Source organism: Saccopteryx bilineata, chromosome 1 (genome assembly GCF_036850765.1).
Source record: "Saccopteryx bilineata isolate mSacBil1 chromosome 1, mSacBil1_pri_phased_curated, whole genome shotgun sequence".
Classification (NCBI taxonomy): Eukaryota; Metazoa; Chordata; class Mammalia; order Chiroptera; family Emballonuridae; genus Saccopteryx; species Saccopteryx bilineata.
This window is the reverse complement of record NC_089490.1, coordinates 314,332,679-314,358,622: the sequence shown is the minus strand read 5'-3', so window position 1 is coordinate 314,358,622 and position 25,944 is coordinate 314,332,679. Positions and strand designations below refer to the sequence as shown.

At 35.5% G+C, this 25,944-nt stretch overlaps 1 protein-coding gene across 8 annotated transcripts in view; it reads left to right on the top strand.

Annotated features, from left to right (window-relative positions):
- The window catches only part of GRIA4 (glutamate ionotropic receptor AMPA type subunit 4), a 397,987-nt gene that overhangs the window by 120,720 nt on the left and 251,323 nt on the right, over window positions 1-25,944 (top strand). For all 8 annotated transcript variants that reach the window (XR_010727609.1, XM_066247650.1, XM_066247649.1 and 5 more), the window contains one exon: window positions 22,713-22,952. Coding sequence is in view for 7 of the 8 variants with exons in the window: in XM_066247650.1 (XP_066103747.1) it covers window positions 22,713-22,952 (240 nt within the window). In the remaining variant the exon portion in view is untranslated. The remainder of the gene's footprint in view (window positions 1-22,712; window positions 22,953-25,944) is intronic.

Genomic DNA, 25,944 nt, shown 5'->3' with positions numbered 1-25,944 from the left:
CTTTGTGCACATATATGCTGTTAAGTTTTTGTAAGTATAAAAAACAGGTCATTGAAGAATTCTGAGCTGGCAGACCTGTATATATAATTATGAACCACATTAGAGCAGGAACTGAGTAGGTCTCAGGACATGACAAAGTGGGCAGCAGGCACATAATTGACACTCAAGACAGAGTTTATTTTTTAACTAAACATGTATGTTGGGAAAATAAGTTTGTAAATTGTGATTTTTATGCTCACTTTGTTTAAAATGGTGCTGCCAGGTGAAACTGCTCATTTCCTTCCTGCTTGGGAAGGGCCATTGCTATGCTAATGTGTGCTGGATGAGGTGTCTTTGTGGGCTCAGATAGTTTTTTAGAAGAGAAGAAGAAGGAGGAAGAAGGAAGCCATATTTTTGCAGAGAAGGCAGTCAAGATGGCAGAGTGCTGAAGGAGAAGCCAGTTTGTGCAGTTTGTGCAGAGAGAAGGAGATGGGGAACCAGAGGGGACTGAGACTTGTGGGGCCTTTGATTCTAGTAAAAACTGGAAAAGGTTTTCCTGGTTGTGGAACCAGAGAATGTGTGAGTACGTTTTGAAGCCCTCTGTGTGTTTATGTTTACTCGTCAACTGGTTGTGAGGCTAGAATAAAGCCATGGTCCACCAGGCCATGGTCCACCAGTTTTTGGCTCCGTCGTTTCTTTACCATCTGTCCGAATCTACTGGGAGCCTGCATGTGCATGGATGGCTGTGATGGCTGCGGCTTCTGGCCATACAATGTATGATCAGTTCATATTAAAAACTAATGAGGACACTCTCATCACTCATGAGCTTCTTGAAGTCCCCAAGTAGAGATCCAAATATATATCATAAATATATTTCACTTTTCTCCCCAAGTGACTCAGAGGGTTTTGGCTAAGTGGGAGGGAGAAAGCTGATGGAAAAAAGAGCCTTAGTTGGCATGGATAATATTCCAAACAGTGACTATTAAAACTACAAGTGTAAAAGGTTTCCTGTAATATATTGTATTTTTCACAGCAACTAACATTTAAAATTTAAAATTTGCTCAGATTTTAAAATTGCATTTGCTCAGATTACCATAAAAAACTGCCAGTTAGTATTTTACTCATCCTATTTTAAGGTTCTTTATAAGAAGTGCTATTGTACTTTATTCTTTAATGCATTGTGAGATATATTCACCTCCGTCTGTAAACAGAACCTCTTCTGCTTTTCTAGACCAAAGGTTAAAATTATGTCAATGTAGTATTTTCTTTAGCCGATAGTATTGTTTTTAATTTTAATTATGGGTTAATATTTTTAAATTATGAGGTTGCTCATAAAATTTCAAGTTTCTGAATTTCCCCAGAGTATTTTAATTTGCACCATGGCTGGTCCTGTATGTCTGCATAGCAACCATAAGTCAGAGTAAAGTAGCATGAAATGTTCTCAGAAAACCAAAACTGTCCAGGAGCCTGATGTCACCCTTCATGTGTGTTTCTCATAAAAAAAAAAAAATTTAAAAGAAATGTGAAATAGTTCTTATACCTATGAGTATACCCAACATCACAATAGAAAACGTAAGACCTAGGGAATAGTGTGTACTTTTATTTGTTTTGTTTTGTTTTAATGTTAAAGGGCATATACATTGGTGAAAATTAAAAATGTGTAAACAAACAAAATGTTTTCATGTTTAAAGAACACACTTATCCTGTCATTAAGGACCAAGTAGAGTGAGTAAGAAGTCAGCTGCTCCTGACTTGTGAAAGCAGCTTTATTTGCTAAGTCCCTTAGGCATTTATGTTTTAAACTAATACATTAACATAAGTCTTGGTTCCTGTACTGTCAAATGGCTATTCACATTTCTGAGAAGTGTGCAAAAGGATTGGGTAGATAAAACTTCAATCTGTCATGTCACAGAGATACTGCAGGATTTTACAGCATCACAGATTTGGGCTACAGAACAATTGGAACAAATTCGAATATTGTCTCAGTACCTCTAGGGAGATCAGGAAATAAAGTATATATATTTGGGGATTACCTGGAGAGGAGCTATTAAGTGCTCCATATTCTCCAGCCTTTATCCAAAGTTTTAAATAGAAAGAGATGCTAGTTCCCAAAAGTGAAATGAGAAGGGGCCCATCTGAATTGAAGAACCTAGTTTCACAGATAGTACTGGATGGTCCTTCTTGAGATCAAAGCCCCATTCCTAGAATTGGGACCTGATTTCTGGTTTTCATCTATGTATATAATTGATCACATCATGATTTGGGGCCTATGTGTAAGGGCTTTTTTACATGTAGGTAGTCTCCTTAACTAATTAAGAAAATCCTTGAGGTTCATTGTAAAAATAACCATTTTTAATAATAGATTACTATTGAAGAACAGTTTTAAAGGGAGGGGATTAATTCCAGTTCTTCTATAGGTGGTTTTAGATTTATTTCTGATTATGACCTAACAATCAAAAATGCCTTTTTTCCCCTCCTGTTTCATTCTAGCTGTATTTTCATTTCCCTCTCCCTCTCTCTTCCATTCTCACAAACTGGCTTGGGAAATAATCTGATTCAAGGACTGCTAGAGTTTAATTTTTATTCTCAGCAAACATCTGGACACATGTATTTTTTTTTACAAAAATAATCTATGAACCTAGATGCAAACAGAAACATTAAGGAATACTCTATAATTAGATTTCTTTCATTGAGTCTACAAATATTTAATAATGGTGCAAATGTGCTGTATATAGATTTCTTCTGTATATAGAAGGTCCCAACCTAGCAGGGCTTACAACCAAATGGAAAAGAAAATTTTATTTACACATGTAATTGCACAAATTACTTGTGCAACTATAATCCTGACTTTTATAGTTTTCTCCCTTTCTCTTAAAATATTCTGCCTTTATTCCCAGGATAAGCTAAATCTCATTCTCCCAGTCATTAGTAAGGGACACAAAGAGCTTACATGGTCCAAGGTATACTGCAGTACTAGTGGTGAGGAGAGTTTTGGTCTTGAGACCAAAGATGGCTTACTCTTTGCAGAAGAATCAGTTTTCATTTTTCTGCATTCAAAATAAAGCTTTTTTTCCTCTTAATTGTAAAGGTAATAAATGTAAATTTTAGGAAATTTGAAATAAATTGGAAATCATAAAAGAATATTTTAAATTTTTGTATACTTGACTCTCAAACACAACTTTTCTTGATATCTAGTCTCTTTTCTATTCTATTCTATTCTATTCTACTCTCCTTTCTATTTTGAAATCATATGGTATATTCAACTATGAACCCTTTCAATATTAGGAAATTAGATAGTTTTCAATTTTTCTCTACCAACTGTATTATTAAGAGGAGACAACTTTAGGTATGAGTCTTTAAAGATTGCTTTCCAGAAACTACTTGGCAAGAAAGCTTTTAAGATTCACTATTGGTATCCACATATTGTGTTCCTCTCAGGTGATATGAATTTATCAGCAGTAAATACAAGTTTCCTTCCCATCAGGCCTTTACCAATATTGACTATTATTTTTTAAATCTCTTCTAATTTTAAAGATTAAAATAATATTTAATTTTCAGTTCCTTTCATTATATTTTAGCTTAGCCATAGTTGTATATATGTATTTTATTGCTATAACATTACTGTACTACATGTCCATTGAATTACACATATCAAAAGGTAAAACTTTAGCTAAATATTTAAGAACTTAAATTTTTGACTAAATTTAAATGTGCAATGCATTTTTATAGTGAAATCATATTGCACTAAATTAATATTATAATTGTACTCTTAGAATTCTTCACTTCCATAAATTAATGTATTAAAATTAATATTTCTTCCATTTAGTGATTTTCACTTAACTAAACATTAAAACTTTTAGAGATATAACAGTTCAGTTTTAGTGACCCCACAATTCAGTTTCAGAAAGAAAACAATTGAACACTGGAATCTATCAATGAATAAGGTTGAAGAGATAGACTGGTTAAAAGACAAAGAGTGAGAGAAAACCCTCCTAATTACACACAAATATCTCAGCAGTGAGCAATTATGAGAAAGGAAATGCTGGAAAAGTACTTGACATTTAAATGTCAATTTAATCAAATTATACATTTTTTTAAAGGTGGCTGAGTATAACATGCCTTTTAAATTGTTGAAATCATGCCGTTTTCTAAAATGGCCCAGAGACTGAGCATTTAGTTGCCTTAAGCTCTCTTTTGAACCAATATCCTTAAAGAATGACACTGAGTTTTATTATTACACTTTTAAAATAAAAATATAAATTTTATTTATTATATAATATAATACATTTTTATTTATTATATATTATATAATAAATATAATTTATATTATAATATTATATTATATTATATATCCTTTAAGAATAAAAGAAGTCAACATATCTAATGAAAAATAATGATTGGTCAACTTATATAGTAAGTTAATAAGATGACATTCCCAAGGACAATTTAGGACTATAAGTACTAAGAAGGAAGATTATTTAGACTATGGGGAAGGTAGTATACAGTATCTTTATTCCCTACTAACTTTATTTCCCTTAATTTTAATAAGAATTAACCTTAAACCCACTGCTTACACCTATCTAATCTAGACCCATGGTTTTCAATCACAGGTTCACAGATAGACTCTTTAATCTTCATACAATATTTTTTACAGACCAGCACTCACCTGCAGAGCACAGTTGAAAAACACTGCCCTCGACCATTCACTGGACAGAGAGCTAATAATTATACCATACAGACTTCCCAATATATCAGATTTTTTAAAACTATAATAAATAGGTAGAAAACAATCAGAAAAAGATACCCAGGAAAAGAGTTGACTCAGTTTGGCCTCAAAGCTTAATAAAACTTGAGCTTTGGATCTGTATTTTAATGATACAGAGGTAGCTTTTTCTTTCTAGCTTGACAGTCAAATATAGTTCCTATGTTGTAATGGGGGGAAAAAATCTGTGTTTGGTCACAATTTGTCACATTGTTAGTGCACTTAAGGGCACTAGATTTAGAAGTCACTGTCTGGATTTGACTATCATCTCTACTACTCAGTTCTTAGCGCTTGGACAAATCTTTTCTTTCTGAGCTTTAGTTTTCTCATTTGTAAAATGTGGATAATTGATATTTATAGGATCTGTATGAAAATTAAATGTGGTAATACATATGGAGTAATTAGACCAGTGCCTGACCAATATAAGCACTCAATAATCTTAGTTATTTCTAATTGCTCTTAGTAGCAAATAACAGAAAATAATTCCAATTTACTTAAATCAAAAAATAATTGATTAAAAAGTTACCAAGTACTTCCCACAATTGCCGGGAGAACTAGTTAACTAGATCTAAGACAAGAGGACATGAACATTGCCCAAAGAGACCACAAAATGGTCCAGTGAGGACACACATGTCATTGCCTCATTTGAACCCTGCACACAATTTACATGCAACCACTGCACAGGAACTCATTAGGGCTAAGACCTGATCACCATCCTTGATGGTCCTGTGGTGGCTGCTTCTACACATCATTAACACCTCCTTCGATTGGCAGAATCCAGATCATGAGCTTTATCAAAGTCTAATCATGAGTGAGAAACCACACAATTTATTTTGTGGTGGGGCAAAGGTTACTACAAAGAACTATTCGTAGGAGGAAGTTAAGAAGTAGAGTCCTTAGAAGAGGACTCTAAGGTATCCAGAATCAGCAAGTGCAAACAAATAGCTAAGATCCCCAGGTTGAGGTACGGTAAATATTAGGAATTGATGGCTAGGAAAGTGTTCCCTGCCAAGGGTGAAATTTAGACCTCTTTGAAGAGAGTGTAGCTACCACAAGAGACTGCAGCCTCCAAATGGCAAAGAAACTTGCCAGAGGTCACAGACCGGTGCTGGTTTCTAGAAGTAGCCAGAGTAGATCTGAGTGGAGGGTGTGAGCCAAGAGAGTCAGATCTCCAGAAGCATTTGAAGTTGCTGTTGTGTGGGGAGTGTTCAGGTTTAAGGAAGCAGCTGCGGGTTGCTGGAGGGTTCTGGTGGGCTAGAGAAGCGTAGCACCTCTGGCAGGGAGAATGTGGTTTGGGTACCACTGGAGCTCCTCAGAGGTAGCTGCTGGACTCCTATATGGAAAAATAACAATAGAGGACCAACCTGCAAAGGGAACACCTACCTGCTATCACTTTGTAGGTTAACTCTAGCACCCTATGTTGAGGAAGACTTGCATCCCACCACCAGTTGGCAAAGGAGAATGGAAGAATATTTATAGGTTGGGAACCAGCACAAATAACAGTACCTGGAGTTTTCAGGCCCCAAGACTCATGAAGTGGTAAATTCCCTAAACACAGGAAGAATTTCGGTTAATGGACAGCCAAAAAAAACCAAAAAACAAAAAAACAAAAAACAAAAAAACAAACAAAAAAAAACTAACATCCATTATACTCATATTATTGATTGCATAGTACATTACAGTTTATACATTGCTTTCACATTCATTGTTTTATTTGCTGTAACAAAATGTTCAAATTGTGTAGCTCACACATAAACCACTCTTCTTATCTTATTTTATACTTTCTTTCTTGTGTCCAAATCAGTATTGATGAGTAAATTCAGAACATGGGCAAACTGTTTTTGTCAGATATAGCCTGTACTTTAAGTCATCATTGTTAGTTCAAAAGAGTTAAAACAACTACCTCACTGGAAGCGGGTTGCCAAAATCTCTAAAAATAATTACAACCAATGATATCTTTAGTATTACACCATTGGATGAAACACTTTAATTAAGCTACTGTGGTTATAGATATACAGAATTAGAAATGGGAAGTCTATATAGTGATTCATTATGGAACTGAAGTTGATTTGCAAATAGACCTGAATTGACTCCCACAGAATGTGAAATTGATGTATTCTCTGTATCTTTAAGGATTTCCTGTTCTCATTTCTTGGTTTCTCTTTAGTTGCCAATAACTTTTTTTCCTATACAGCTTAATACCCCCATCCCTACCGCAGCAACATTAGATATTAATGATTCTCTCTTTGTTCTTTTCTGTTGAATTGAATAATATCACATTATACTGGTTTTCTCCTTATTCTCAAACCTTTCCTGCTAAGGCTATTTTGCTAGCTTCACTCTATAGACACATATTTTCCCTAAATGTTTATTTCTTCTCCTCTAAATTTATTTTTTATAAATCTAAAATTTCTATATCCAGCTATAGATGTATGTCTCACTCTGCCTAATTGGCATTTCTCTTTTAACTTTGTCCAAGTATCTCCAACTCAATATGTATAAACTGGGATCTCAACCTCCCATGCTTATTTTACCTCGGTGAATGGTGAACACACCAGCAACTTAACGCATTGTTTTAGTAAGAGACTAAGACATGAGTTTTGCCTAATGTTCATATGTAACTGATCACTAAAACCTATTAATTTATTCATCAAGTGTCCACTGGGTCTAAGTATTTTTCTTCATCTTCGTGGCCCTTGAATTTTTAACTATCAACAGTTTTTGCCTGGACTACTACAATACTGACTCTTAACTTTTCCAGGATCCATTACTCATTCTGTTTGCTTAATTTTTCACACAGCAGCTAGCATTCTAAAAACACAAATCATAATTTACACTCCTGCTTCAAAACAGGAGAATGGCATCTCATTGCTCTTAGGATAAAGTTAAAAAAAAAAACACAATTTCTTTTTCTAACTTATTTTTACTTTTCGGTTATAATTGACATACATACTGTATTAGTTTCAGGGGTACAATCCAGTGGTTAGATGTTATATAAGTTAGTGAATATCCAGATAAATCTCATACTTAGTTGACAACATCCATAGTTATTACAATATTATTGGTTTTATTTCCTATGCTGTACTTCACACTTCTATGACTGTTCTGTAACTACCACTTTATACTTCTTAATCCCTTCACCTTTTCACCCATCCCTCAAACCCCATCTCAGTTGGCAGCCATCAAAATGTTCTCTGTATATGAGACTGTTTGTGTTTCGATTGTTGGCTTGTTTTTTAGATTCAATTGTTGATAGACATTTATTTATTGTCATTTTATTGTTCTTATTTTTTTATCTCTTTTTGTTCTTCTTCTTAAAGGAGACCCTTTATGTTTCATGTAATACTGATTTGATGGTGATGAATTCCTTCTGATTTTTTTAGTCCAGGAAGTTCTTTGTATGTCCTTCAATTCTAAATGATAGCTTTTCTGGGTAGAGTAATCTTGGTTATAGGTCCTTGTGTTTCATTACTTTGAATATTTTGTGGCAATCCCTTCTGGCCTGCAAGGCTTCTGTTGAGAAATCAGCTAACAGTCTTATGGGAGCTCTCCTGTAGGTAACTAACTGCTTTTCTCTTGTTGCTTTTAAGATTTTTCTCTTTGTCTTTAATATTTAGCATGTCAATTATAGTGTCTTTCGGTGTGGCCCACTTTGAATTCATCTTGTTTGGGACTCTACACTTCCTTGATTTGTATGTCTATTTCCTTCACCAGGAATTTGTTCTTCAAGTTGATTCAAAGGCTCCTTACACTATTTTTTTTTTAATTCTGATTGGGTAGTTTTTGTTTTCTTGTATTTCAAATTTCTGATTTCATTTTCAGCTTTAGCCACTCTACTGTTGATTTCCTGTAAATTATTCTTCATTTCAGTTAGTGTATCATTCATTTCTGACTGGTTCTTTTTATGGTTTCCAAGTCTTTTTTTTATACTGTTGAAGTTGTCACTAAGTTCATTTACTCTTCTTCTAAGTTTAGTGAGCATGTATATAATCAGTGTTTAGAACACGGAATCTAATAGCTTGCTTGTCTCCATTTTGTTCAGTTATTTTATTGGAGTTTTGTTCTGTTATTTTTTTTACAACATGTTAGGCCAGCTGTCACTAGTGCCAGGCTTAGGGCCACTTAGCATGAGCACCAAGACCAGATGCTACATGTTTGAGATATTTTAGTATAGATAAGACAGGTCATTTTTATGGAAAAGGCTTAGGTGGGCCTACAAATTAAGTGAGGAATGGTCTCAAGGAATCATCAGGACACCAAGGTGGGGTGAGCAGTGATGGCCAGGTTGATGGAGACTCAGATATGGCACCTGCCAACTTTGTAGAGGAAGGGACCAGAAAAGGAACAATGGTCTCAGCCAACACTTTTGTCTGGGAGAAGGCTGCTCTTTCAGCTCTTGTCCTAATGCCAGGCTATTTAATTCTTCTCTATATGTCCCTGGAACCTTTTAAGCTGCTTCTCAAGCACTAGAGCTCAGAGGGAATAAGTCAACTAAGTCTGTGCATGAGTTCTTTAAGAGAAACTGCCTGGGACTTCAGCAGTGTCTGTCTCTCTCAGCCATAATCCCTGCTGGTTTTTATATCCAAAAGTAATGGTACTTCTCTTCTTGGCATTGCAACCCTGGCCTGAGGCAGCCAGGTTTGGGGCTGGGACCCCTTGCTCCTCAAAAGGAACCTCTGCAGCAGAGATATCCCTTCAGATATTTATCGACCACATATGGGTGTCCAGACCATTCCATGTCTCTGCCAGTCTTGATGTGGGTTCTTTTTTTTATCCTTAGTTGTAGGACTTCTGTTCAGCTAGATTTTAGGCAGTTCTGAATGATGATTGTTCTGTAGTTTAGTTGTAATTTTGATGTGGTTGTGGAAGATTCGAGTACTGCATTTACGTACTGCTGCCACCTTGACTGAAAGCTTTGTCCACACTGTTCTTTACACTGTTTCCTAGACCTGGATTTGTACTTCTTTAGCCTTATCGTTCACCATATCCCCTTCCTGTCCAGGCACCAATCAAAATAGTATTTCTTCAAATATTTTATAGCGCTTTGTAATTTTCAATTGTTATATCTGAAACAGTGCTTCCCCACTTTGTGACTAGTATTCTCCTAGTTGGCACTTAAATTTGTGATTATCGAATCCTCACTTTTCTCTCCTTTTATAAGCAGTTGTTCCATTTGTTACCACTTTTTCAATGTAACAGTAGGAATCTCAAGTGAATTCTTTACTGGGGTATCCACCAGCATCTAGCACATTGACTAACTCAGAATAGGTGCTCAATATTGTTAAAATGTCCTGATAAAATTAAATACTCATAAATAAATTTTTAATTTTGCATAGTCTCAAAATTAATTAATACATTTATTTGTTTTTTATTGTTTCAATCTCTGAGTCCTGAACATGATATACAAATCAGAAATTATATACTGAATTGATGTATAGCTATGTTAAACACGAAATATTGTTTAAAATACTTAATTAGATTAAATCCCTAGACATTTTATCCCATGACATCTGTGAGCATTAAGACAAAAGAAAAAAAGAAAAAAATTAAGTGTAAAAATAGAATTCTACCTAAAGGCTCTATAGAGTAGGCCATGACTTATGAGTCTGTCTGCCTGTAAGTGAATAGAAAAAATAAGCAACTCATTTGTCTTAATCAGCAGAAGAAAATGGAGAACAGTTTATATAGCATGAAATTTACTGATTAAATATGTGAGTAATTAAAATGTGCTCAGACCCATAATGAAAATCTACAGAAGTATTTGTCATATTCTCTAATCTCAATGATTTCATGAAATATCATTTAAATAATACCAGAACACAGAATAGTGCATACTTTTCTTGCTCACAGATCTCCTCCCTGCTCTACGAGTAACAAATACACTTTATAAGTTTTAAATATCTATTATTTTATAGGATGGATCTTGCTATTGAATTATTCCCCTCATTTGAACAGATTTTTTCATCTCTAATTTTTGTCTAAGTGAAGGATATGTGCTTTACTTTGTCCACTTTTAAAGGCCTTAGGCATGTGATTTTATATCTTAGGGATTTATTTTCTTCTTCTGTTAAATAAAGTAGTCCATCTGGATGGTCTTTAAGGTCTCTTCCAGCCACAACATTTCATAATCCAGAAAAGATATTGTTTCCTTGGCACTAAGATACCCACTTAAATACTTATACATATTTTTTAATACTGACAATAAACAGCTAAAATTGAAGAGCACTGGGTTGAAATGAGCACTGAACATTTAATTTGGCAATATAGCATCAACCCTAAATGTACAGATGGCAGCAACAGTTTCAGAAAAGCCTCAACTCTAGGCAGTCTGCCTTCCATAAATAAATTTGTCTTGATCCACTCTAAAATAAATGTTTTAATTGGTGCTAAATATTTTAAAATGAGTAGAATACTCACAAATATTATATTTGTATTTAAACATTCTGTCGGTCATTCAGAATTCCCAGTCACATTGGGCCACTGGTCCCTCTTGGCAACAGTCATAGAGATACCAGAGTGACTAGCTTCTTTTGCTGGGCAAGTGCTCTCAAGTGCATTGCTAATGTCACTACCCTTTCCCTGGCCTGTTGCATCCATTCATATACCCTGCCTAAGCCTTGTGGGGTTGGATTTTACATTCTTCATTTAGAGGAAGCTAATGTTAAGTGAATGATCAGGTGGCTGAAAAGCCATATTGGAAGAAGACTCATTAATTCTAGATCTCTCCAAAAAAAGTTAGATATGTTAGGAAACAATTTTGTTTGAAATGTTCATGATTATTCAAAAAACTTTGAATCTTTTTTTTTTAAGATTTTTATTTATTTATTTATTTATTTAATTTATTTATTTTACAGGGACAGAGAGAGTCAGAGAGAGGGATAGATAGGGACAGACAGGCAGGAACGAAGAGATGAGAAGCATCAATCATTAGTTCCTTGTTGTGACACCTTAGTTGTTCATTGATTGCTTTCTCATATGTGCCTTGACCGCGGGCCTTCAGCAGACCGAGTAACCCCTTGCTGGAGCCAGCGACCTTGAATCCAAGCTGGTGAGCCATTTTTTAGCTCAAGCCAGGTGAGCCCATGCTCAAGCTGGCGACCTCAGGGTCTCAAACCTGGGTCCTCTGCATCCCAGTCTGACGCTCTATCCACTGTGCCACTGCCTGGTCAGGCAAAAAAAACCTTTGAATCTTAATGTTATATAATTTCCAAAATCTATGTGTTTCTTTCAAAGCATGCCAAATAATTAAGTTGTATAGAAAAATTTTAGAATCTCACTGTATAATATATAGTACAGTAAACTTATCTGTCAATCTTTTCAACTTCTCATAAATTACTTTACATATGTATAATGAAACTTTATGTTGAATAATTTTTTTCATTGGCTACAATAAATAAACTTCATTTTATTTGCTAAGACACAGATGTGCATAAATTTTTATTTTTTTCAAATTCTAATATAAACTCTTATTTTCTTTTGGTCATAAGAGATATTAACTATCCTAAAAATGTTATTAGGGAAAAAAATTGCTATTTTAGGGCAAAAGTAAGAAAATATATATTTCAAGTCTAATGCTTTTAGAAAAATTATGATTATACTGATTATACCAAGTCATATTCTATTATAATTTCCAAAACCAAAAAAGCATTTTCTATTTTCATTACATTCAGACACACTCAGATACACTCACAGATGCAGTCAGAGCAAATTATTAATAGTATTCTTTCAATAGTGAATTGTGTTTTAATATAGGAATGAAATAGCATTTTTATTCTACATCATTCTGTTCTATAATATCCTAATAATTTAGAAGAAAGAAGTAAAAGGCTTTGTACCTCAGAGTTTATTTAACTATGAAAACTCTAGTAATGGTTTTGACAAAGTAACTAGAGTGGCTCATCAATTCTATTTTGTGTTTTCCATCCTAGTGTACAGCCCAGATGTTTAACAATTGTTTTTAAAATTTTAATATAGACAGAATAATATAGTACCACAATTAAACCAGCCATTGTATGATCTTTACTAACATCTGGTGACTGGTTCTAATAATATATTTTAGAATGGGAAAAATAATTAAGTTTCAGTTTTTATATGGGAAGAAACTAAACAGTGTGAATGGAGAATATTTCCTCTAATTATGGTTACCTGTTAATTCTCTTTCAGAATTATGTGCCATGTGTTTTACAGGGCACAATTACACACACCAAAAAAAAAAAAACTTTTTTGAAACACTGGATACTACAATCTTATTTGTCTGAGTTGTATATACTTATCTTTTTTAAATTGACAAGTAAAACTTGGTTTGCTTTAAAAAGTGGCTTTTTAAACAGAAAACCCATATTCCATAATCCCTTAAGAACTACTCTGTTCTATGAAGTGTAAGTATTCTTATAGTGCCTCTTCCAGCAGCAATAAAAGTGTAATGTCCAATATCCCTTCCGCACAGCAAGATGGAAGAAGTGCTTAGCCAGTGATTTTCTTTTCAAGTGGTAGAGTAGAATGAGCAGCACCCTTGGACTCAGAATTCAGTTAAAAATTGCTCTTTACTCCACTTAAATGTATAAAATTATAGAGGCTGTATAACTTCACCATTTTTTTTTAAAGAAAAATAAAAACGAAGAGAATAGTACCTACCTTGCAGAGCTGTTATAAAGTTTGAACAAGATAATAAATATAAAATAACTATTACAGAGCCTGAAACACAGCAGGTGTTTAATAATTGTTGTTTTCTTCCCTTCCCCTTACCTCGCTGCCTGGATGGCTCCCTCATGCTCAGGACATGGCATTAATAAGAGCATTTCTTTATGTGTATCCTTAGCCTATAGTACAGAGCAGGCTTTCCCGTTACAAGTACTTAAGTTGTGAATTCCAAACAAGTTGAGTGTAAAGTAACTCCTGCAAAATTGTACCATATTAAATATAATGAAGCATTGTTAACTTTTGTAAAAGCACAATTCTAAATATTAGATTTGCTTCAAATGGCTGTTGCATTCAAAAGATGAATTAGGCCAAATATCTTCACAGATCTCAAATACCTTTCACACATGACCTCTTCTTTGCCTCCATTTATTCAGTTATTCATTTACAAAACATTTATTGACTATCAACTGTTCCAAGCATTATGCTAGATGCTGGGAGGAAAAAATGATGATTAAAGCAATCAGAGTTCTTGCTGTCACAGTCATGTCTGGTAGTACTGACAGACATTAAACAAATGTCACAAATTCTGCATCCAAAATAAATGATGACACTTCAGTTATTCAGGAAGCTTAATATTCATGAGAACAGTTGTTTCTAAAACCCACTCAGATATCTGCCAAATATTTTACATTTCATTTTTAATTGATGTGATCCACTTTCATGATATATTTAAATGCTTTTCAGGAAGACAGCTGTGTCTACTCTTATAAAGAAAAGCTTTCACATATTATTTTGATCCTTGTAAAAAATGTTTCTTTAGCATAAAAAGAACCCTACTGCAATTATGTGATGCAGTTATACAGTATATAAAATATAGATGATGAGCTGAATATTTCCATTAAGGAGCCACTTAAAAATAAAAATGTATTCCAAGTCCTTAAATGCTAAACATAAATTCCTTGGTGCCATTCCCTTTAAACTGTGCTTCATGACTAGAAGTTGACAAGTAAAGAACCAAACACATATAATGTAATGATTTAGATGCTTTTTATAATTAGTTTCTTCTCCTCTCACCTCCCCTCTTTCTAAAGGCTCACTTGTTGGAGTGCTTATGTTTATATATTAGCAATATAAAAGAATGATATGATCTTTGCAACCCCCAAATTTTGGCCAGGGAACACAACTTGACATTGAATGGAATTTTGCTTCTCGTGCTGAGTATTGCAAATAGTCTTCTGTTTATTCCTTTATAGACCTTGAAAGCAAAATGAGCCATGTTTCCATTATGATGGCCAGACTTTGGAAAGAAATGTGCAAAAAAATCTGTGTAATGCTGATGGCCGGTGCCAGGCAGGTACACATTGGATTCGGGCAGACAGTAGAAACACTGCAGAGTCGGAAAGGGTTGGCCATTCTGTTTAATAAAGTCTCACAACAGTGGACAAGCACACAGGCAGAGGAAACCGCCTCTCAGGCCAACAAATAGCAAAATGGCCCCTCTCAGTGGTGGGCAGGCAATCCGCTGTCCACAGTCTCCAATCTCTCTCAAGTGCTAGCACCCACAGCCTCATATAGGCCATGTACACATGCTTCTGCCAGGTGCTTACACACTAATCAAGCAAAGTGCTAGCAGCTGGTACACCAGCGAGCAAGCCTAACACAGCTGCCCCATAGCCTGTATATTTTTACTGAGCTCTCAGTTTAACTGAGAATTGAAATGTGCTTTCTAGCTGAGATGTCATAAAACTGAAGGGAAGCATGAGCAGGGCCTGAAAGTGCAGCCCATGATTATATCTCATTGTGATCTTTGACGGCATTGTCCAGAGCACCCTTAGAGAAGACATCTGAGACAGTGAAAGTCCTTAATTGTTCTATAATTAAGGTGAAATATTCTTATGTAATTTGCATTTCAACATGTCATTTATGGTGATTAGCTTCAGTAACTTTATGTACTGTAACTAACCGCCGTTTAGAAGCCTAAGAAAATTAGCTTTTACATATTAATAACCTATGATAATGCCTTACGGGTATAAATTAATGAATTCTGGGCTCAGCATGTTCTATCCACCATCTGATTGAGCCTTTTCAAATCTGAATATGAGGAGCTTATCATTTTAACATCAAAAATCAGAGAAAGAAGGAAGATGCCTAGCTAATACTTCCTGACTTTGTAAAGATTTCAAATAAACTGTTAGTGTTTTAAGATAAATTATTTTTGAAAACCCAGAGGGATGATTAGATCTTTTTACAAGAAAGGTAAGTGGCAAGATTCTGAAAATTAACAGGTAGAGATTACATATGCAGGATGGAAAACAATGAACGTGATAACGTAGGACCAGGGCTGCTCAGTGGGAAGCTGGGCATGGGGCACTGGACAGCGGGAGGCTCTGCAATGGGGGCTAAGCGCTTGGAGGCTGGGCAGTGGGGAGCTGTACAGTGCAGGGCTGTGCATTGAGAGGCGGGGCATTAGGAGGGCAGGCAGCACAGTGGGAAACTGGGCACCGGGCACTGGACAGCGGGAGGCTCTGCAATGGGGGCTAAGCACGTGGAGGCTGGGCAGTAGGGGGCTGTACAGTGCAGGGCTGTGCATTGAGAGGCGGGGCATTAGGAGGGCAGCACAGTGGAAGGTTGGTAGTGGGGGGCTGGGCAATGGGGGTTGGGCGGCAGGAGGCTGGGTAAAGGATGAAAGACCTGAAATTAACATTTCACTTGCAGTTGCAAACTCTTTGCTGCTGGATAAACTCATAGCTTCATCATATTGTATGAAAATGACAATATAATATCACCCTGGTAAAAACATAAGATGTAGATGTTTTGTCACTTGTAAAGAAGTCGATTATCTCATTACCTGAATTTTATATTGTTAAAAAATTAATTTATACTTATGATTGTATTTGATTTTCTTATGAAGCATTAAATTCCTATGTAACAATAGCTGATAGTTTTCAGAAAGTAAGCTTTAGTTAAAGCCCATGGTGAATTGATGCACCATTGGAAGCAGAGAGAGGAGACACGTAGATACGTAAGTAATTGCCTAGACTCGAGGTAGAAATAAAAACTAAACTGCCGGAGCAAACTCCACAACCTGAGAGTAGATTTTTGTGGTTTTCAGTCAGTCCTTCCTCACTTTCCTAATCTCTTTTCTTTCCTTTTTTTTTTTTTTTACCAGAAACCATGATTTCATTCATTGGATATTCATTGAGCACCTTTCTTATGCCAATATTATAGCCTGTGAATATATCAGTGAACCAGGCAGTCAGATTCCCTTTTCTTGTGGAACTCATATTATTCTGGAGAAAATAGATAAATAAAATAAGCAATCCAATAAATGAGATATTTTAAATAGTGGTAAGGTCTCGGCAGAAAATAAAACAAGGCCATGTGGGAGAGAGGGGCTGGAGCTCCCCCCCCCCCAAGAGTCAGGGAAGGGCTCTCTGAGAAGTTGACATTTTGACATTTTGGCTGAGACAAGAACAGTTAGAAGTCAGCTATGGAAGGTCAGGTGAGAAGGAGCATCTCCTGCAAAGCCCTAAAGAGGGATGAAAAGATATTTTTAAATAACAGAAAAAGGAAGAGTTTGGCTGAGTTTAGTCAGTGAGGGAACAGTGGTTGATGAGATTAATAAAGGAAATTCAGTGATATTTACCAAAGCCTTCAAAAAAATTCACAACCCTTTACAGTTTCACTGCTAGCAGTTTACCTTAGTGAATAACTGGAGACAATTATCATGACATCATCAGTTATAATAGCAAAAAAATATACAATACTAATATCAAATATTAAGAAATTTTTAAAATAAACATTGGCACAAATATCAAAGAACATTTCTTTAAAATTTCTCTATATTTATTGAATACTGTGGACCACTTCATGTAACATAATCTTTCTCACAGCGTGGTGGCTGAATAATAAAAAACAAAAATTTTGTCTCCAGAGAGAGGCAGCCACAGTCTCAGAAGTCACAGGTAATCATTTCTGTCTTACTTCAATAGCTGAGACACTCACTGAAGCCAACCCAGGTTAAAGCTGAAAGATCAGGCTCCAGTTAGGAATAAGACAGCAGCAACATTCTGGAATACAATGTGAGATCAGAAATACAGCCATAACCATTTTGGAAAATTGAATGTGGCAAGGAAATAATGAAGTTAGATACATAGAATTGGAGTTCAAGAGAAAGATTTGATGTAGATGGTACAGTTTGGGGGAACATGATTACATAGGTAATTAAAGCCCCAGGATTGGCCACTTTCAATGGAATTATATTTAAAATGAAGAGGAAAAAAATTTAAGGTTTACCAAGTTTAAAGGAGTGGAGGGAAAGAACTGTTCAAAGACACTAATAAATATTTAGAGAGTGGAAGACTACAGTATGGTGTTAAGAAAGCAGGACAAGGAAGCATTTGGGAGATGTTTCTAAAGTTTCCATGACAGCAAAGGATCCCAGTAAAATAAGAGCTGAAATATAAGATGTATGTTGTAGTTGATCATAAGAAAAATTGGTGAGAATAGTTTTGGTGGCTGGGAAGTATAAGAGCCAGAGGAATTGGAAACAGTGTAAATTAAAATCTCCTTTACTAAAGGTGACTGGGAAGAAATAGAAAGAGATAGGAAGAAATAGAAAAAAAAGAAAGTTCTGTTTTATAAAATTAAAAAAGGTTAAGCTTGTTTAAAAACTTTTCAAGAGCCCTGGCCGGTTGGCTCAGCGGTAGAGCGTCGGCCTAGCGTGCAGAGGACCCGGGTTCGATTCCCGGCCAGGGCACACAGGAGAAGCGCCCATTTGCTTCTCCACCCCTCCGCCGCGCTTTCCTCTCTGTCTCTCTTCCCTTCCCGCAGCCGAGGCTCCATTCGAGCAAAGATGGCCCGGGCGCTGGGGATGGCTCTGTGGCCTCTGCCTCAGGTGCTAGAGTGGCTCTGGTCGCAACATGGCGACGCCCAGGATGGGCAGAGCATCGCCCCCTGGTGGGCAGAGCGCCCCCCATGGTGGGCGTGCCGGGTGGATCCCGGTCGGGCGCATGCAGGAGTCTGTCTGACTGTCTCTCCCTGTTTCCAGCTTCAGAAAAATGAAAAAAAAAAAAAAACTTTTCAGGAGACCATGTAGAGAAGAGAGAATTGAAGAAACAGGAAAAGGATAGGGCAATGGATGAGCATTGGCCTGTGTTCTTCCTGTTCGTGCTTCAGTGATGATGTCAGAGTCAGCACATTGCTCTGATGTTCCAAGACCTGAGAGATTGAGCTAGACCATGACATTGATTTGTATGTGATATGGGGCTGTAAAGTAGCATGAACTATATAATAATTTTACTGGGCTTGGCATTTGGAATGTAGAATCTGGAATGAGACTGGGTTACTACTTAGTGAGAAGACAATAATTCATTGACATCATCAGATAAAGGATGAATGGATTATTACCATGTGTTTATATTATGTGTTTAGTTATATAATACAGGAGCCAAGTGATCGCATTAGTGAAGCAGAATATAGAATATGCCATTATCATTATGATTGGATTATTTCAGTGAAAGTCTTGATTGGTGTTTGTATATCAAAATATGTATCTAATATCATTGCATCTATTTACAACTAAGCATTAATTCTTGTTTATTTTATCTAGCCAACTTATATAAGACTCAGTTTGTTCTTGTTGATTCTGAGCACACTGACATTCAGTTTAGCTTACTCTAACTGATGCATACATTTATCTAGTTTAAGTTCCCTTGTTTGAATAATTTGTATGATAAACAAGAAATGGCATAAGATACAATCAACCAAATTTTGATTTGAGTGTTTATAAAGCTAGATTATAATACTAAATGTGGACATAATTATATTTTAAAATTTAATCTACTGGGCTGAATAAAATACTATACAGGGTATCATATTGAGATAATAGCATTGAACATTTGACTGACAATCTATTCACACACATAGGAAGCTCAATAATTATGCCAAGCATATAATCTAACTTGAACAGACCAAAAAAAATTCAAAAAAATAATATTAACACTTTACACTTGCAAAGGGAAAATAAAGTGTGAGTGACAGAATACAGCCAGAAGCAGTTACTAGTCTAACACCTACTGTAGTTTCAAAATTAGTTTATTAAAGGCAAAATAACAGATGGCTCTGAAAAAGAGAAGAGATACATATTTATGATAATATTCATGAATGAAAACAGATAGAAGATAATTAAATATCATAAAAAATTAAGTTTGCTCAGTAGTATCAAATGCAATAAATTAAAATGTTAAATAGTATAGCAAGCTCCAAAGTGGTGAGAAGTCATAATGATATCTGAAAACAATCCAGTAGGAACAAACAGTAGAGGATCTTTGTACAGGGTGCATTCAAATGGCTCAGCATTTAAAATAGATGAAATTAGAAGTTCTTTTGGTTTTTTGGGGAGATACTGGTGTACTAGGGGAAGGGGTTCAGGCTTGCCCACCCATTCCAGTCTCACCAAACATTCTTATGCAAAGCTATAAAAGTCCTCTTAGAGAATTTGTGGGGTTTCTAAAAACTCACTGTTTGGAAACTCCAGTTTGAGAATGGTAAATCCCATAACAGAAAGGATTGTGTAAATATTATTACATGCATGAATAACTAAAGTACATGACTTGTAAATCTGTTTGCTTACATTTTCTTGAACAGTATTCAGTTCTGTGTGTAGTGTCAGCACCAAATTGAAAGTCAGCATCATAGATATGATTTCTAAAGCTCTTCAACTTTATTTTCTTCAGTAAAGTAAAAATTAATTGATGCAGAATGTTTAAAGATTAAAAACGAGCCCTCAATTTGCATAAAAATCAAGAGAACAAGAAAATAAAACAACACAAAAGAGTACCTTCAGGCTATGCTAAAGGTGCAGCATTCACAGAAACACACCAGGAGTCTTCATGCAATATACACAAGGTTAAGGTCCGATCCAGCAGCTTGATTTATCAGGTCATTTACAGTACAAAACTAAATTCAGTTGAAACCCAAGATTCCAAAATGTTACAATATAATGTTTCTTATATTTTGCACCAAAATTACAGCCAGTCATACTGCCAGAATAACTTTCCAGGTTGGTCAATCTACTCAGGTGATCAACTCTAGTTCCTGGGTGAGCATAGAACATGTACAGTATCTGTGAGAGCACATCATCCTCAGATCAAATTCGTTCATTTTCTGTTAATGTTACACTCTCAAGTTATAATTACATTGCTTAAACTCTATCTCCAAGTTCAAGAGACACAATAAATAAGAACAAAAGAAACATCTTCAGGTTTTATTAACTTATTTAATTATCCTTCATAATTTCCTAAAACCCAGATATTGTGGAATATTGATATAAATGTTATTAGAAAAATAATCTTTTCAAGAGCCTGTTACTACTTTAACAAAGCAAAGTCCACTTTTTTGTATCACTATGAACTGTTCCTTAGATAAACAGCTGTAAATTATCCAATTCTCTAGGCTTCTTAATGAACTAAGCAATTAAAATCAATAACTAAAATCAGAAAACATGAACATTTTATAAAACTAACAACTTCTTAAACTGTCTATATAAGCCAAGGAGAAACAGGATCTTTAGCCATGTGATAAAGTGTAAGATTTTTTAATTTAAGCAGTCTCAACTTACATATAAAGAGGAAAAGACTATCCCCTAATGCAGGTTTGTAGCCTTTAAAAATTTAAATTTAAAAAGTCACCCAAGTTTGAACTAGAAATCAGTCATGTCAAAAGAGTGATCAAAATATGACTGGGCAAGAACCTCGAGGAGAATTGCTTTTTATGAAATTGCCATTGTCCTTGCAACAAGTAGGAGGAGGGAGAAGAAATGCAAGATGAGAGTGAGCACCTATTTACCTGGGGTTCTCTCACTGCAGGAGGAATTGGTTTTATTGGGTCTGGAATTGCTTTAACTTTGCAATGGCTTACCCAGAGGATACACAAGTCACAAGTTGACCGCAATGCCACTAAACATCTAAGATATCCCAGTAATGACTTTCTAGACAGCATAATTTTTTTGGGGGTGTGTGTGTGTGTGTGTGTGTGTGTGTGTGTGTGTGTGTATGTGTGACAGAGGCTGAGAGAGTCAGAGAGAGGGACAGATAGGGACAGACAGACAGGAACAGGGAGAGATGAGAAACATAAATTTTTCATTGCGGTTCCTTAGTTGTTCATTGACTGATTTCTCATATGTGCCTTGACCGGGGGGCTACAGCAGACCGAGTGACCCCTTGCTCGAGCCAGCGACCTTGGGCTCAAGCTGGTGAGACTTGCTCAAACCTGATAAGCCCGTGCTCAAGCTGGTGACCTCAGGGTCTCAAACCTGGGTCCTCCGCATCCCAGTCCTACAATCTATCAACTGCACCACCGCCTGGTCAGGCCAGACAGCATAATTTTTATTTTCAAACATGATTCAAGAGAAATTTTAAATTGTGATAAAAAGCGAAACTACCACTGCAAAATAATAAAAAAATTAATAATTTAGTACTAACAAATGCAGTCCTATTCAAACTATGAAAAGATAAGCATATAGCTTCCAAAGGATGGCACTCTGGTAATTTAAATGTTCCTTTCAATAGACTTAAAATTTTTCAAGTAAAATATGATATTTTCACATGTAAGAGAAAAAGATACAGAGAAAATTTTGTATTTGTCACACTTAAAAAGCATATAGCCCCGAGTTATCTCACTGAATGCAAGGCTTTGAAGTCAAGCTCAAAAAATTTATAGGTTGATTATATAATTAATAACACACTTGAGTCCCTGGCCAGTTGGCTCAGTGGTAGAGGACCAGCCCAGCATGTGGAAGTCCAGGTTTGATTCGCAGTCAGGGCACACAGGAGAAGCACCCATCTGCTTCTGTACCTCTTCCTTTCTCACTTCTCTCTCTCTCTCTCTCTCTCTCTCTCTCTCTCTCTCTCTTTTTCCTCCCTCTCTCTCTCCTTCTACCCTCCACCTCTCCTCCTGTAGCCATTGCTCCATTGGAGCGAGTTGGCCCGGGGCACTGAGGATGGCTCCATAGCCTCCACTTCAAGTGCTAAAAAAGTGGCTCAGTTGCAATGGAGCAATGTGCCAGATGGACAGAGCATCACCCCCTAGTGGGCATGCCTGGTGAATCCCAGTCAGAGCAAAAGTCTGTCCTGCCTTCCCTTCTCTCACTAAAAAATATAAATAAATAAAAAATAAATTACACACTTGACTTTTAACCTTTTTTTATATTCTTGACATACTGATGGTTCATAGATTTTTTTATTTTTATTTTATAGACTATAGATGTGGAAGATCACAATTTTAAAGTATGCTAATCATTCATATGTGTTTTTTTTTTCTTCTGTTTCAGTCTGTTCCCAATATTCTAGAGGAGTATTTGCCATTTTTGGACTCTATGATAAGAGGTCAGTACATACCTTGACCTCATTCTGCAGCGCCTTACACATCTCCCTCATCACACCAAGTTTCCCTACTGAGGGGGAGAGCCAGTTTGTGTTGCAGCTAAGACCTTCCTTACGAGGAGCACTCTTGAGTCTGCTGGATCATTATGAATGGAACTGTTTTGTCTTCCTGTATGATACTGACAGGGGTAAGTCATTATTCCACGTCTACATAAGTAAAACTCTAATTTGAACCTGAAATGATCTTGTATACTTGTGCGATTTAGCAGACTATTTTAAACCCTAATATGGCTAAAATCAGAAAATGGTTAATGTGTACTATCAGTAATTTTACCTTGACTCTGGAGGAAATTTTCTAATTAAATAAGCATTAAATTCACAAGTTTACTCATGAGCAAACCATGCTCAGTTACTTCGTTGAAATTAAAAGATATAATTCTTTAAAATATTCTGTAATGATATTTCAGGTACTATAAAGTAAATAATGTCTTTTACTTCAAATGCAAATGAGTTAATGTTTTGGGACATCTTAAAATAATATCATATTGAGTAATGGCTTTGAGTTTGAAATACAAAACTTTAAATAAGTAATTGAAAGAGCATAACAATGACAATGAATTTGGTAGTAAGGCTTCTGCTTGCTGGTGACCTTTACTTTGTCTTTAGCTCTTAGGTTGTAAAGATTAGTAAATGATATTATACGACCGTGTGTTAAGGATAACTAGCATTAAATTGTTAACAGTCCAGCCCTGGCTGGTTAGTTCAGTTGGTTAGAGCATGGTCCCAAAATAACAAGGTTGTAGGTTTGATACCCAGTCAGGGCACACACAGGAGCAGCTCGATGTTCTTGTCTCTTTCTCCCTACCTCTCTCTAAAACAAAACAAACAAACAAAAAAATTAATTATTGACAATCCATACATTTTTGGATAAATTATTTTGATTTTTCAGATGGAGACATACTTAAGGAATCTCTATCTTTTTTTAAAATTCTGTTTTCTGTTTTGTTTTTGGTCCTTTTATCTTAAAGTGTAAGATGTAAGGTTTATGAGAGGACAAGAAGTTAGAATAAAAGTTAAAACAGGCAATGTTTTAAGAACACCCTTGAATAGAATTTTATCTGTGAAATGAGTACAACAATAAACATGTAACAATAAACAAACAAAATACATCGTTTGAAGATATAATTACATTCAAAAGTCCAAAGCATAATTTTCTATACTTAGATATGAAAACTTATTAAATGAATTTATCTTTCACATTAAAATTCACATTTTTATCAGGTGGGAACAGTATGTCATATAAGATGTCTCATCAACAGTGCCCATAGCACATTACTTGTGTTGGCATTCATGGTAAATTTTCCTTTCAGACACAAGTTCAAAAAATTTGTATTTTTTGCATAGGTAGAGCATTTTCTAATTTACACTTGGAAATATAGAAACCTACTTACATTTTATAAGATTATTTTCTAATAACTAAACGTCCAAAGCATCCTAGAGCATGTATAATAGTTTACAGATATTATCACTCTATTTACTTATAACTTTTTGGAAAATCCTTAAGAAGAGGACATTGAAAGTTGAAAATGAAAATTAAAACAATAGTTATCACAAGAAATCTATTAGAATGGCTACAGTTGGTCACTCACAACATCTAATGATGCTATGGATGTGGGGTAACAGGAACTTTCATTTATTATTGGTGAGTATGGAAAATGGTAAAGCCAATTTCTCAGTTTCTTACAAAACTAATATGTTACTGGACTATAGTCATTCCAGGGTTTGGGTCACCCACCACCACAATAGCTAATAAGCAGAGACTGGGCCTGAGAAGGAAACAGGCATCTTTAATCAAGATTTCCCAGTAACTTGAGAGGACAGGGGACGTATCTTAGCCCAAAGCCTGACTTACAATCTTAGTTGCAAGGGCTGATTATATACTTTTTCAGGTGAGGTTAGTTCAATAGAGGGGATGCAGTTAGTCATAAAGCAAGACAGATGATTCCCAGCATTATAAGAGTCATCAAGCAGGATGGTCAGTTCCCAGAATTGTAATTTCTTCTCCACTGCATTCCAATCTAATCACAGTCTTTATTGCTTCTTGGGCACCAGTCATCTCCTCAGGGGTATGGGAATGTCTGGCTTCAGTAGTTCTCCTGTGTTTCTGGGTGGGGATGCTAAAGAAAATCTTGAAAATATGGTGTACTAGCAATCATATATATATATGATTATATTATATCATATCTATATAATTATAGTTATATATAATTGATTGTATACTATATTAATACCCTATCAAATATATTATTAACATATGATCTAGCAATAATATTCCTTAATATTTACTTACCCAATGAAGTTGAAAACTTATGTCAACACAAAAACCTGTACAGAACTTTTTATAACAGCTTTATTCATAATTGACAAAACTTAGAAGCAACCAAGATGTCCTTCAGTAGATGAATGGATAAACTGGTATATTTGGACAGTGAATTACTATTCAGAGCTAGAAAGTAATGAGCTATCAAGCCAGGAACAGACATGAAGGAATCTTAAATACATATTATTAGGTGAAAGAAGCCAATTAGAAACGGCTACATACTGTATGATTCCAACTACATGACAGTCCAGAAGAGGCAAAACTACGGAGAAAGTAAAAGAATAAGTTGTTTCCAGGGGTTAGGAAAAACAGATGAATAGGTGGAGCACAAAAGATTTTTAGGGCAGTGAAATTATTCTCTATGATACTATAATGGTGAATAAATGTCAGCATACATTTGTCCAAAACCGCAGAATGTATAACACAAAGGTGAACCCTAATGTAAAGTAGAAATTTTGTATGATAATGATGTGTCAATGTAGGTTCATCATTGTAAAATAAAAATATCAAATCACATGCAAAAAAATAAAAAGTCACATTTTAATAAAGTTAATTTAAAATGTTAAAAAATTGAATCATAATGTCCAGAAATATGTGCTGGGTTGTGGATGAAAGCCTTCTTCCTGTGGTCCATTATGGCACAGCTCAGGTTGCCAGTTTGGACAGAAGATCCTTAATTCACGACATCTTGGTCTCACAGTTCTCATAGAAATACTAGTGGGACCTTGTCTCACTTTTTTCCTCTGCTCCTGTATAAACCAATCTCTAGCAAGGAGATGGTATAAGCATTTTTGCATCAG